General features: G+C 34.0%; 1 protein-coding gene across 2 annotated transcripts; it reads left to right on the top strand.

Moving 5' to 3' along the window:
- The first annotated feature begins 1459 nt into the window (after positions 1 to 1459).
- Positions 1460 to 7040, top strand: LOC133296103 (tubby-like F-box protein 3). Of its 2 annotated transcripts, none has more exons than XM_061495055.1 (6): positions 1460 to 2222; positions 4894 to 4942; positions 5176 to 5305; positions 5388 to 5567; positions 5771 to 6262; positions 6618 to 7040. In XM_061495055.1, the coding sequence occupies exons 1-5, from the start codon at positions 1890 to 1892 to the stop codon at positions 6240 to 6242; spliced, it is 1164 nt and encodes a 387-aa protein (XP_061351039.1). In that variant the 5' UTR covers positions 1460 to 1889; the 3' UTR covers positions 6243 to 6262; positions 6618 to 7040. The 2 variants fall into 2 exon arrangements, with proteins under 2 accessions (XP_061351039.1, XP_061351038.1); XM_061495054.1 differs by having other exon boundaries at positions 1461 to 2222; positions 4894 to 4981; positions 6618 to 7037.
- Positions 7041 to 14521: the final 7481 nt, after the last annotated feature.

Raw genomic sequence — 14521 nt, 5'->3', positions numbered from 1 at the left:
GGATTAATGCAAGGTAGAACCACTGTTTATCTCTTGCTAGCAATAAGGTGTCGAGTTAATATAGGGTTTAATTTTTTTTATTTTTTATTTTAATGATAGTTTTGGTATTTTTTTTTTTAAAAATTAACACTGTTAAGTTTAACTTGGATGGAAAATCAAATTAGGGAAGAAATGATAAAAAAAGTTTTAAGTAAGGGTGTAAATGATTAAAAATTTTGGGGAGGGGATAAGTGAGTCTGAAGAAACTTATAGGGTTTTTTGAAGTTTTTCCTAAAAATAATAATAGAAAAATATTTCTGCAGTTACTGCAGATAAATTATCTATCTTTACTTCCAAAATGATGTCATTTTAGAATTAAAATATTAAAAAATTATAATTATAAAGACTATAATAATCTTGAAATAAATTAAAATTACAAAAACATCATGATTTTCGTCTTAAAATAACATCGTATTGAGCTTACTTTAAATAACTTATTTACATTAACTACAAGCGAACCCAATAATAATGTGTTAACTGTTAAGTTGGAAGCAATCACTCATTTACTATGGCTAACATAGCACTTAGGGGACGTTTGGTTGAGGAGAAAATTTTATAAATAATAGGAAAATGTGATTACTATGGAAATAGTTGGAATGTGAGTTTGATAGGAAAATGTAAAAAAAGTTGTTTGGTTGGATAAATTTTGATGGGGAAATTAGGTAACTTTTATAAAGTCTATGTTTGGGTGTAGGTAAAATATAGATGGGAAAAAAAGTTGTTTTTACGAAAATAACCCCGTTTTATTTTTATTTTTTTAATCTATGTGTTTTTTACATTTAAATCAACCTCATTATTTAAGGTCCCAACTGAATTCTGCCACACTAGCACTTATGACATATACTTGTATGTACTTCATGTACATAGATTGTCTCGTAGCAAAGTATAGCCACGTTGCAGCCCACATCAGTTCATCCTGCAGTTGAAAGAAAGCATAGTTAATTATCAGAAGGATATAACGGTCTGCAAGAAATTTTATGTACAGTAATTTAGTCTGCTTTCCAAATAAAACCACCTACCTTTTGTCTTTCTAAACAGTGTCAATTCCTATGCAAATTGAAAAAATTGAAAAAGCAATGAAAATTGGATGGATGAAAATTTTGAGTGAATATGTTGAACCAAACAAGTGCAAACAGAAATGCTTGCTTCATTTGCATAGGAAAGTTTCCAAAAACCATAAACCAAACACCACCTTAGGTATAATCAGATACTGAGTAGACATATTATCATTATGAAAAATATTACAAAGGCAGGAAAACTTATATTCTACAAAAAAATTTATTTCGTCATAGAAAGTGAAAAAATGTTGTAAAAAAAATCACTTATATTCTACAAAATTCAAGATGGCACCGAACCCAATCCATAAGTTGCTATTGGGTAAGGCCTTTTTGATCCCAACCAGCCCGAACCTTCACTTCTCATATCTCACGTTCCTCAGTCCTCACTCAGTATGGAGTTTGGAAGGAACCACTTCTCACTCGGTTCTGACTTGTTTCCTTTCACACTCTGATCGCAAGGGTTAAACATCAATTCTTGTCATGGTTCAGAGGGAAGGGGTTTCATGCACTTTTGGTTCAAGTTCTGGGTCTGTCTAGTTTATTCCTTTTGGTTTTACTTTTAACTTCATTTTTATTTTTTTTTGAAAATTCAGCTTAATCCAAGTAAAAATGTGCATATGTCACTCTGGGTAGGACTAGTGCTTCGTTTCTTCGACAAAAGGAAAAACTTTTCGTGAAAATTTTCGATCTTTACCATTTAGGCTTTTTGTTTTATCAGCTTAGGGGTTTAGAAGAATTGAATTGAGAAATTGGGGCAATGGCCTCCGACAAGGTTTAAGAAAGAGGTTGAAGATGTCGTTTAGGAGTATCATCCTGGATAGGAAGGGATTTGAGGTGAAGTTTGGGTATGGTATGAGATCCAGGTCACAGTCACACAGTGATGTTATTGCCCAGGATAGTTTGGTGGTGCTTGATGGCTTGAAGCAGAGTTGTTGGGCTAACATGCCCCCAGAGCTTTTGAGGGATGTTCTCATGAGGATAGAGGCCTCAGAAAACACCTGGCCTTCCCGGAAACATGTCGTCGCCTGCGCCGGTGTTTGCCGCAGTTGGAGAGACATTATGAAGGAAATTGTCAAATCTCCTCAAGTATCCAGCATGTTGACATTCCCAATCTCCTTGAAGCAGGTCTTACTTGTCACCACACTTTTACCTGTGTAGATAATTTAATGCTAAGCTTAGATTCATTAAGCTTCCTTTCAATGTATGTGTTTTAAGTTTTTTTTTGTTCGTTTGTGTATTCTATCTTGTCTGTTGCTATAAATTACTTAATTCAATTCAAGTAGTCAGCTCCCCACTTGCTAGTGTTTGGTTTGTTAACTTTTTGAGTAAAACTCACAGAACTTTGTTATTGACTAGACATTGTTTTAAGCTTAAGTAGTTTGGTTTTCTTGACAGTGGTGTATTTATATTCTTCAATGGTATATGTGATCTTGATGACGATACTTCAATTGGGGAAGATTGATGAGTTACATTGTTTTATAGAAATTATTTGCTGTTTGATGCTGCTCTTACACAGAAGAAAGTAAGAAACTACAATCAATAAACCCTTATTTGTTGGGAGGCATGGTTGGGTGTTGTGGGGTTACTTTGGCTGTGTGTACAGTGCGGTGAATTCCCAACCCACACGTCTCCCCAAAAGAGTGAGTTAGTAAGAGAGCAAGAAAGATTGTTGGAATTGGATTACTTTTGTAAATGAAATTGTTCGGTAGTCAGTTATAAATTTATGGCATATGGATGCCTTCTTCTTCAATTAACACATGGGGATTCGTGGTATTGTTGTCATGTGAAAAGAGCGATAGCATTAGCAGTTTAGCACACCCCTCATTGCCCAACTCTTCATGTTATCTTTTTTCTACTGTTATGAAGTGAAATATTTAAGTGAAATTTGTACGAAGCTTGGGTGAGGCTAGCTCATAGGGTAGGAGAGCCCAAAGTCCATATAAACTCCATACCAAAATCTTATGTTTCCAATGTGGGGACTTTAAGTCCCATACCTTGCAATTGGACTGTAACATCCCACCATGCTCCATGCTCCATAGTCCTAGTGCCTACGTGGGCTAACTTAGCACTAGTCTTTTACTAGCCCTGCGCGAACACTGCAATGTAAGCGTCACCATCACCAGCCGCGTCGCTCAATTGCAACTGTGAGACATAGTGGAAGGCTCTGATACCAATTGATACGAACTTTGGGAGAGCCTCACCCCAAAAGCTAACTCATAGGATAGGAGAGCTCAAAGTCCATATAAACCCCACACCAGAACCTTATGTTTCCAATGGGGGACTTCAAGTCTCATACCTTGCAATTGGACCGTAATAGAGATCTACCTGCAACATTTTGAATGTGACAGAGGTGATAAAGAAACATGCAAAAGTGGTGTGCAAATAGAATTGCTTATGTAAAAACATGTTTTAGTATACTAATGGTGACTGTTACTTTCTTTTTGTTTTTTATCCCAAGATCAGCTGTATTATTGTTTCATATGTGTTATATCCTATATCTTTGTACATCTAAATCTCTTTAAGCATTATTGATATTACATATTTTTTTCTATGAGATCAGGAGTGTGTAAGAAAATTTGGTGGCATGGATGAATTTTCCAGTATGCAATTACCTGTACCTTGTTTATCCACTGGACTAATGTTTGCATGTATATCGGAGACAATATGATCCTTGCACTGCTTGCTTTTAGCTCAATTTCTCACAAGTGGCAATAGGGTAAAATAAGTATTGACTTCTGTTACAATTTTTTCCATTGGGATACAGAAGTTTCATCTTATGTGAACAGTGCTGAATGTACTTGTTTTACATCTTTCTCAACTTCTGTTTAACTAGGAAAACTCCTTTATAACTTTTCAGTTTAAGCATACAAGTAATACTAGTTTCTTTCTTACTACACAAAGGAAGTAAAAACAGATCTACATTGAAACATTATTAGTATTGGCTGTATACAGTAATATTAGTAGCTATTAGAGTTTGAGAATCAAAAGAAAATGATAGAAGTTGAAGGAAATTTTAGAAAGAAATCTGAGAAAGATAGAGAGAGATGATGAGACTTCAAACTGAACTGATATTCTTAGTGATCTCTGTAGAGATCTGTTCCTAATATTGAGGTAACCCCTAACTGCTAGGAACGAAAATAAAGAGGGTTGACAAAAGATATGGAGCATATACTAGAAGAAATAAGAGAAACAGTTAGACAGTTAAGATGACAGTTAGGAGAGTTAGTTGGGTCAAGTGGTTAAATAATAGAAATTGTATAGGGGGGATTATCTTTTGAAAAACTATTATATACCGAGAGCATTGCTCTGGTGAAAAAGGGGAAACTCTTGGAGGAGGTCTTTATCTCCTTGGTTCATAGGGATGAAATAACTGAAACTACTTTCTCTTCCTTTCTCTCTTTCTCTATCTCTCTAATCCCCATCTCAGGATCTCATTCTCCCTGAGATCGTATCACTAACTGACTAATTCACTGACAGTTGTCAGTTGTAACTGAATGCATAAACACCAGAATATGGCATGTGCTCATTAGTGATCTTCACATAAACCAACTACTTTAACAGTAGCATGAAAGAATTAGTATTATTCAGTATTCTAGTTGTTGTAGGTGTGAATTTGGTTGAAATTGTTTTGCATGTACTCCAACTAAAAACATTCATCATGATCTAGTATTTACTGAAAAATTTGGTTCCTATCATTATAAAGTTCTTAATCTATTGTTAGGAAGGTCATTACTCTTGTTAATTGTCCACCTTTTCATCGTGAAACACCAATTGACTTTTAATTATCATCATGCAGCCTGGTCCAAGGGACTCTCTTCTTCAGTGCTATATTAGACGAAATCGCGGTAATCAAACATATTATTTGTTTCTTGGTTTAAACCAAGGTGAGCACTACCAGGCATTTGAAATTAATCTGTGTGGTATAATGCTTTCTAAACTTGGTGACTCGTAGGTTGGATTTGTAGTCATCACTTTTCCTTGAAGCTGTAATAATATAATGTTTAGAGAAGAACTCCCTTTTTTCTTTCCCTCTATATCCTTTGATGCATTTGTGATGTTTATTTATATAATCTGGCAGCCTCAACTGACGATGACAAGTTCCTGCTTGCTGCACGAAAGTTTCGACGGGCAACCCACACTGACTATATCATATCTCTAAACAATGGCGATGTATCAAGAGGGAGCAGCACCTATATTGGGAAGTTGAGGTATTCTAACTGATATTTGAGATGATTGTTAATTATAATCTTCTGTACCTAAAATTGCTCTCTTTTTCTACTTTGGTAATAGATCAAACTTTCTGGGCACCAAATTCACCGTGTATGATGCACGCCCTCCAATTTGTGGAGCCAAAGTTACAAAGTCTCGTTCTACCAGGCTAGTTAGTCTCAAGCAAGTGTCTCCAAGAGTTCCTGCTGGCAACTATCCTATTGCGCATATCTCATATGATCTGAATGTTTTGGGCTCTAGGTATTAGTATTGTTACTAAAAAAGTCTCTATTTTGGGTGAAGAGTATTATGTGGACTATAATGTTTAAATGAAAATCTTTGGTGGCCTTTTCTCTGTTATTGATAGTTCGCCACTTTCCTTTAAATTGGTGGAACTATTGTTCAGTTATTATATTCAATTCTTATTTAGAATATATATAAGTTAGTTGCCAAATTGTTAACAGGGGCCCTAGGATAATGCAATGTGTTATGGATGCTATCCCTGCCTCAGCTGTTGAACCTGGAGGTGTGGCCCCGACACAGACTCAATTTCTTCATAGCAGAATTGATACTTCTCCATCTATCCCTTTCTTTAGATCAAAATCAACCCGCATGGAGAATCTCCAATCTGTACCTTTGACTTGTCAAAATGAGGGGACACTGGTATTACGAAACAAGTCCCCTAGGTGGCATGAACAACTCCAATGCTGGTGTCTTAACTTCAATGGACGAGTAACAGTTGCTTCAGTAAAAAATTTCCAGCTGGTTGCTTCTCCTAAAAATGGAGTTTCTGAGCAGGCTCAGGAAAATGTCATTCTACAGTTTGGAAAAGTCGGAAAGGATGTATTCACCATGGATTACCAGTATCCAATCTCTGCCTTTGAAGCATTTGCAATATGCCTTAGCAGCTTTGACACCAAGATTGCTTGTGAATAATTTCCGGCATTGACTGGCAGGTATTCTTAATGGTAATAGAGTAATATTAACAAGTCTACCAAAAAAAATATTTAATAAAAGTCAATATTTCATTATTTTAACCTGAAACTAATTGGTTCAACTTAACTATGTTGGGTGTGAAATTTTCATTTTGTTCAAATGTCAATTAGAAGCTGTATTTTATGCTCAGAGAGCTCTGTAGCCGTTGATCAACAAAATGCCAATGTGCAAATTGTGATTTTTGAGTGACTTGTTATAATGTTACAGGAACCACCATATTGTAAAAGAGATTTTGTCTTGTTATAATATTCGGTTCGCATTTGGAACTCTTTAGGTAACTTTAAGGCTTATGAAGTTGCTGATTTTACTTGGCAGGTGTCGACCAGAGGTACTGCTGCTTGGAATTGATCAGAGTATTGCAAGTTCAGATATAGGCCGTAGATTTTCTGCTTTTCTATTTGGTCCAGCTAGGCTTCAATGTCTTCCCCCTTCTACATTGTATATAATATATATGGTTGTATGTGTGTGCATTAAATTTAACCAACGTGGATTTTATGTTTGTGTTTTTGGCGTGCTAGTTTGCAGACAAACTTTTCTTTTTGTGGCATGAGTTTGCATCACCTTAGTTGCGATTGGTTTGTGAGCTTTCCATTAGTTTCCGTTTGATGCATTTGGTTTTGGCAATGTAAACCTGTTTTTGCTGCTACGTAGGCTTCCAAGAAATTCTATAACTTTACAGAGTGCAAACTTTGCTCCCAAGTCTTGATTGACAATTCATCCATACAGAAGGGAAAGGGTAGTCCTGGGTGTGTACTTTAAGAATTAAGTGGTAACTGGTAAGGGTCATTACTTCAAGTGCTACTGAAATTCAGTTGATATCTTATTCTTAGCTTGTGTGTGCTTATCAGTAATATTATGTGAAACTGTTGATTATTTTTTCTGAAGTCCTTGCACGTGTGTGGCCTATTAATGAATTTATGATTTAGTGTTGTGATTTTCTTGATTAAAAAAAAGAAGAAGAAAGATAAAGCTTCTGTTATGAACAATGTGTTCTCTTTCTTAAGCCAGAGTTTTCTGCCTATAAATATCATTTTTCCTTTTTAAAATGGAGAAGTCTATATCATTTTAAATGATACAAAGTTGTGTCATTTTAAATGAGAGAAAGAGATAAATCATAGGAGAGAGAATGAGGGGGAATTTTTTTTTAAAGATGTGGGTTTTCACCTTTTTGTGAGAGTGAAAAGATGTAAAGTGTGTCATTTAAAATGACATATCTTTTTTCCTTTTAAAATATAAACAAGCTTCTTAAGCTTAATTTTTTTTTCTTTGTAATTTTGCAATTGCGTGGAAATCGAGATTCGAGAGTGAGAACCCTAGCCTAGGAGATAGATTCTATGATTCAGGAATGTAACACTTAATTTTCTTTTATTACCAGGAAAAAAAAATAGTGAAATTACTTTCAATGTACTGGCTAACAGTAATGCCTTAACCATAGAAGTGAGAAGTTAAAAGAAAGAAAAATGCATTAATAAATGATCTTATTAAAAATAAGGCTAATAAATAATAATAGCCTCACTTAAAACTCTTTAGGACTTTAGTTGCCTCCACAGTTAAAACCCTTCAGAGTTTTACAGATCCATATAGCAAGCAGTACAGGACTGACCCGGTCAGAAACGAGGACTGATTGGGCCTTATGGACAAACCCCAAAAAAATAAAAAATAAGAAACTCCCCCAAACCCCTACTTAAGTGTAGGAATATGGAAATCTTTGTAAGCATCCATGACCTTGCAATCACAAAGCTTTATCATTTTTACAAGCTCATGTTTATTGAAGTCCAATTTTTTGAAAAAAATCAGGCCAAGGTGAAAAGGATTAATGGGCTTTATAATCATAATGAAGAACATAATAGCTTCACACTGAATAATTACTACATTTTATTTTGCTAAAATTTTAATTATTAAGAAGACGAGGTTGAGAGGAGGTCTAGGAGGACCCCAACCAGGGAATTTTATTCACCGGTCTTTTTTTTTTTTCTCTCTCTCACCTCTCTCTTCTTTCTCTTTCTACTTTTTTTTTTTCTCTTGAGGGATCAATAGGCCGGGAGCTCTACATTTTCTCTCCCCAACCAGGGCCCATGACTACCCCAAAAGATAAGGTAGGAAGAAAAGAGCAAGAGCTACTTTACCGTGCAAGATCAAAACAAATATAATGAAATGTGAAAACGAAAATTTTGTCCTCTTGCTCAGTGATATTTGATCAGCTTAAAGCTACAGTAGTAATTGTATCTATGTTGGACATGTTTCCACGTCACAGATTTCACGAACACTTGGGATATTCTTACGTGTATTATATATTAATTTTTTGTATTGATACAGATGAAAATATTATGATAATTGGATAAATGTTCATATTTTATTATACTAATACTAACTTTTGAAACACCAATTCTCTCTTTTGATTTGTGTTTTTATGTTAAGTTTATACCAATGATTTCTTGAATGCATGTTTTACCATTATATTTACCATTAACTACCTTTCAAGCCTACGAATCAAACGCTGGTAATCTTTTACAAGTTGTTTGTAGCTTCAGCTGTTTCTCTTTAAACTTGTTGCCATTGAATTTTGGCTGTTTGGTGAGTTTTTTTTTAGCCATTTTTTTTTTTTTAAAAAAACACTTATATTAAAAAATTTATTTGGCTGTCTACTTTAAGAAAAAACATAAGTAAAAGAAAAAAAGCTAAAAATTTTCTTTTTTTAAAAGTTAATAATTTTAACTTCTAAAAAAAGCAAATGGCAAAAACCAAATATTTTATTAAAAAATCTAAACAACTTTAACTTTTATAAAAAAAATATTTTTAAAATAAGCGAAGCATAAAAACTTTTTTAAGAACACAATCCAAACCGACTCTTTGTCATTATGATTCATGAACACAACTTAGCATATAGATTCTCATGGCCGGTTAATATTAAGATCAATCCATCTAAGCTTTAAGGTTCTTGTCGATACCTTCCTGTCTCACATTGTGTTCTGTCATTATCCTATCCTTTTCATTTGCAAGCAAATCCAACATGATGTTGGGGATCACTGCTTTCTTTTTTGTTGGTTGGTCAATTGGTCTTTTCCCTACTCTAAAATTTTGATCTCTCTCAAATAATTCCAGCTTATAATACGCTGCTATAGTTATATTTTATAAATCTAGCATCACAATATTTTTTTGTGGACTTTAAGAAACAAGAACATAAGCCAAACTTACACAGCAACTGAACAAGTTCACACTCTAGAAACAGAAATGGTTTTGAATTTGATTTGAGTGAAAGACAAAGCAAAGAAGTAAGAACAGCCTGTGAGATCCTCAGATTTAGCATTTTGGCACATTCTTCATGGCAACAACATCCCTTGTCAGAATAGAACATGGTGAGCAGAATTGTTGTCCCCTCTCGTGTCAATACTACTGCCATCATCAGCTATTGCAATTCAATTCTCTCCTCAAAATTTTAAAGAAAAAAAAAAAAAAAAAAAACTCTTATGATTTCATGTGTCTATTCAATCAAAATCAAATCCTTTGAAAACACGGATTAGAAGGGAACTCTGATAAAAATAATTTTCTTTCCTATAAATAATAATAATATCATTCTCAATTGGTCAATTGCTCAGGAAGCTTATGTTACGACGTCGTTTAATTGGGCATGTGTGTTCTCTTTCTCTGACCAGCTCTTTTAAGCCCAATGGATTTATCTTGGCCTAGAGACCCATATAGGCCCAGTAGTTGATTGACTTTCCCATCTTGATTTATAATTATGGGGAGGCAAATAAATGCACTGTAGATAATTATGCAATGAAAATTATTGCAAATGAAATTAATTAAGATATCAATTTTAGTACGCATGGAATTATATAATTACATTACATCTAAGTTTTCTTACACAAAATAATCTTCTGTACGTGATGTTTATTTGGTAGGTGGGTTTCTATTTTTTTACTGACAAAGTAACCTATGGTGTATACAAAACCGTTATTTAAACTAGGGATTTTCCTAGTACTTCTATCAACATGAGTAACAATGACCTGCTCGTCGTTATCACCACTTCATTGAACAAAAAGAAAGAAAGAAACAAGTAAGGATAAAGAAAAGGATGTGTAAGGACGTAGAAAAGCATAAATGCTTATTAAATATTAATAGACCAAGCAATGACCCACTTCCATGAGAATTGAGAGAAGGAAAATGAAAGATGTTTGTTGAGCTAGATAATAAAACAAATCAATCCATAGTCACCAAAGATTGATGGCTATATATGCTCCTTGTTTCCCATTAATATCAAGCAATTGAACTTGCACCCTAACATTAGAAAGAAAGAAAAAAAACTGAAACTACAAATCAGAATAGGAACCCCAAAGGTTATTTAGTACTGGTAGTAAAAGAAGGCAACTAAAAAAATAAAATAAAGTATGATACCTTATAACCTTATGTTATTCAAACAGAGTGAAATGGAAATTAAGATGAACATAAACGGCAGTGTTATTCTGGAATGAGTTGGGCCTTCAAGTTCAAAGAATCAAATGGGAACTGATTCATGTGCAGGGTTAACAAAAAAGTCAATGTCACCAGCAATTGGTCCCCAATGATGGATTTTGGACAGTTTAGTGGTCCTCTTTTGAGGTGGTCCATCAAAGTCCAAAAGTAGCTTAGTCCATGAATCTCAGCCACCAATTGTCCACCTCAAGCTTCGACCTTATGGACCACACTGGCCTTCAATGAACAGAAAAGCTTCACAGGACCATGATAAATACTGCATAAATCCACAGGTGACATTGATAACTCGAAGCTACAGCTTTAATTTATAACATCCTTCCTTTTCATATATTTGTTCTCATTTATTTCATTTTTTAATTATTGTGTTGGGGTGGGGAGAATTGAGAGTTATAGTTATGTCTGGTCCCAACACTTGAAATTATAACATATGATGTTACCTATTAACTACTTTCTGTACCACAAAACGTGACAGAACTTGGAAGATTCATACCATTTCTCCATTTATCTGTCCTCTCAGTTCTGTAAAATAATATACATATAATTGCCAGCAATATATTTCTTGGCAACTAGAAAGAGATTGAAGAATAGATTTCAGCCGTCATCTTATAGATAGCTGGCGCAAGTAAAGGGAAAACATCGAGAGAGAAAAATTAGTGGTCCAGGACTATTAACTATTGGGTGGTTTTTTTTTTGGAAAAATGAAAAAAAAAAAAATTCACTTTATTCATTTATATTTTTATCTATGTCCCAAATTTTTCAAAAGGAACTTGGTGGTCTTGAGCCACTAAATTTTTCTCAAAAACAATATATGATCCAAATTCGTCTCACTTCTTGCGAAAAATCTATTGTACTACAGGTGTAGATATATCGAGCCAATAAAAGTGTGACACATCAGTTTTGTATTGTATCGAAAAGAAAAAAATAAAAACAACTTTTATATTTTACATCATATCTTACACGTAAGATATAGTGGGATACATTGAATTTCATTGCATCCAATGCACTAAAATTGCTGTCCACGTGTTCCTGTTAATTTATATAATATACATCCTCTTTCTTTTTTTCTTTTTTGTAGAAATTATAAATCCTCTTTCTTATAAGGAAATATATACGAAATGTACGTTACATGTGAATCTTGCAACTCATTACGACTTCTTAATGAAACTAAGTACCACTAGGTTAGTCGACAATCCGTAATATATATCATCTCAATTTTTTTCTTTTTTGGAGAATGTATCATCTCAATTTAATTTAATTGATTAATCCTATCTCACATGTCAAAACCATAGCTCTTCCTATCAAATATTTAATGTAACTACATATATAAAATTCAAACTCGAAATCACTGATAAACTGAAATAACGTCGTGTTAATTGATTCACGAGGTTGAACTGAAGGTATCCCATTTTAAGTTAATGGTGAACAATTTCGCAGATTTGGTGTCTGTGAATTTTTCAAGGGGCAAACCCCAAAAATCTTTGTATGTGGGATATATATTTTGTAGCATGTGTGCATGCTATGCTTCATCATATCCAAATTGTAGGAAGAAAAAAATGCGAAGGATCGAGCCTCCAATAAGCGTGCCGAATTTGAATTTGTCATGTAGTGGAAAACTAGGATAAAGGTTGTTTTGAGCCTTTTAGAAAAGACTATCCGCATAACTTGGGTTGGGTTGTGAAGCGTGGTGTTACTTATGTGGATGAAATAAAAGAACAGTGACTTCCTAGCTAAAAAGTGATTGGTCAAATCCCCAGTTTCATGTGTTTCTAATTGCGGCTGAAAATGACAGAAATTAAACTAATCATAGCTTTCCTTGTCCAAAATACGAGATAATCCTAATTTTGAATGTAAAATAAACTGTGTTTTTGTCTGAATACATATTAATTACATTTAAGAAGTCATTTCCTAGTTGAACCTTGTACATTAGTTCAATTGATTATTACTTGAGAATTTCAACATGGTTGCAGTTGAGAGATCTTGTTCCCCATTCTCCCCAAATAACAAATAGGGTTGCTCTCTCATATGTACCGTTGCATTGCATTAACCAGTTATTTGCTTGGATTATTATATTCTTCGTTGTTGTTTAGGTTATAGGTGAATGGTGATATTTTCAACTTTTTGACTCGCCCATAATAACACAACCTCAGAGCTTGCAAAACTAATGGGAGTAAGCCACCACACTATACACGCCCATCATATATGGGTCATGGTGGCCCGGCCCTACAAGTACTGATAGATACCTCACATTTTTTCTACATACTCGCGCTACATCTCCAACAAATGCATGTAGATAAGAATAGCGAGAGACATTTGCTTTCTAGTTTGATTTTCATTAACTTGCGTGTTTTACGAATTGAATGGATGACTTGTGTCAAATTCGTCAGTAAACCTTGAGTTTCGTCAAAATTGCTCTTTTGGATTTTATTTTTTTTAAATCAATGTCTTAAGGGTGATCACAAATAGGGGTGTCAATATAGCTTTTGACACGCGGGTCAACCAGTGACACGACACGAAAATTCGTGTTCGGGCTGACCCGCAAAAAAATTCGTGTCGTGTTCGTGTTGATGTATTCGTGTCGACCCGTAATTTTTTTTAAATTATTTTATTTTTAATTTTTTATTATTAATTTTTAAATTTCGATCAATTTTTTTAAAATTTTATTGTCAATTACCGTTTTAACCCCTATTTTGCGTGTTATTCGTGTCGTGTCGTGTCAACTCGCAAAAAATTCGTGTCGTGTTAGTGTTGATGTATACGTGTCGTGTCAACCCGTTTTGACACCCCTAATCACAAATTTGGATAATTCAATAACCCATCTCCGATCGAAAAAATAAAAAATAAAATGAACATACATTATTATGTATTAGCATAAGCTAGTGCACATTTTAAGTCTAATATAACTCTAGTTGTGAAGTTTTCAAAGTCAATGTGTTAGGCTTCCTCCTTAATGCTAAGCCCAAAGTCTATGAAGGACTAAGAAACCCTAAAACTCTTCCTTCCGCTATAAATACATTAGTTATGGGATGGAGGTAGGTTAGAGAAAGAAGAGAAAACGATTGACTCGTGAGATTTGAGGATTTTGAGTGAAAAGCTCAAAGCTTTGATTTTGAGAGCATCTCTCGGGAGAAACTTGAGTGTCTCGTGGGTTTTTTTTTTCTTTACATGGGAGAAGGTTTTCCCACATTGAAATTTGATTGTGTTCTCTCTCTCCTCCGTGTTTTTCGTTTTTCTGCTGCACTGGTTGACTTGTTGATACATGCCGACCTCTGATTGAATTGACATAATGTAAATTTCGTCTAAACTTTTCCATCCAAATTTTTGACGAAAAATATTTTCATTAGAATTTTCAACGGAACATAGTTCCCTTGAAATTTTTTGACGGAACACATTTTCGTCAAAAATTTTGACGAAAAATATTCCATCAAACATTTTGACAAAAAATATTCCGTCAAAATTCTTGACACAATCTGAATTTTGTCGAAAATTTCGACGTAAATATTTCCTTCAAAATTTTCAACGAAAAATATTTCCATCCAAACTATAGATGGAACATATTTCTATCGAAAATTTTCAAGAGAAAACATTTACATCAACAATTTTGACGAAAAAATCTGGCAACTTTTTTTTAAGAAATTTAAATTTCGTCAAAAAATTGGACGAAAACATTTTCGTCAAATTTTTTGACGAAAAAATTTCCATCAACATTTCCAACGAGATTTCAACAGAAAACATTTAAGTAAAAATTT

This window comes from Gastrolobium bilobum, unplaced genomic scaffold, assembly GCF_033153095.1.
Source record: "Gastrolobium bilobum isolate Gb01-03AN ecotype WA unplaced genomic scaffold, APGP_CSIRO_Gbil_v1 utg23089, whole genome shotgun sequence".
NCBI classification, from domain to species: Eukaryota; Viridiplantae; Streptophyta; class Magnoliopsida; order Fabales; family Fabaceae; genus Gastrolobium; species Gastrolobium bilobum.
This window is presented reverse-complemented; position numbering and strand designations above follow the sequence as displayed.

Excerpts from the sequence above, each read along its gene's own strand:
- LOC133296103 (XM_061495054.1), top strand. The coding sequence starts at position 1,890 with ATGTCGTTTAGGAGTATCATCCTGGATAGGAAGGGATTTGAGGTGAAG. Across the intron at positions 2,223-4,893 it reads TCCCAATCTCCTTGAAGCAG|CCTGGTCCAAGGGACTCTCT; the intron begins GTCTTACTTGTC and ends ATCATCATGCAG. Across the intron at positions 5,568-5,770 it reads CTGAATGTTTTGGGCTCTAG|GGGCCCTAGGATAATGCAAT; the intron begins GTATTAGTATTG and ends AATTGTTAACAG.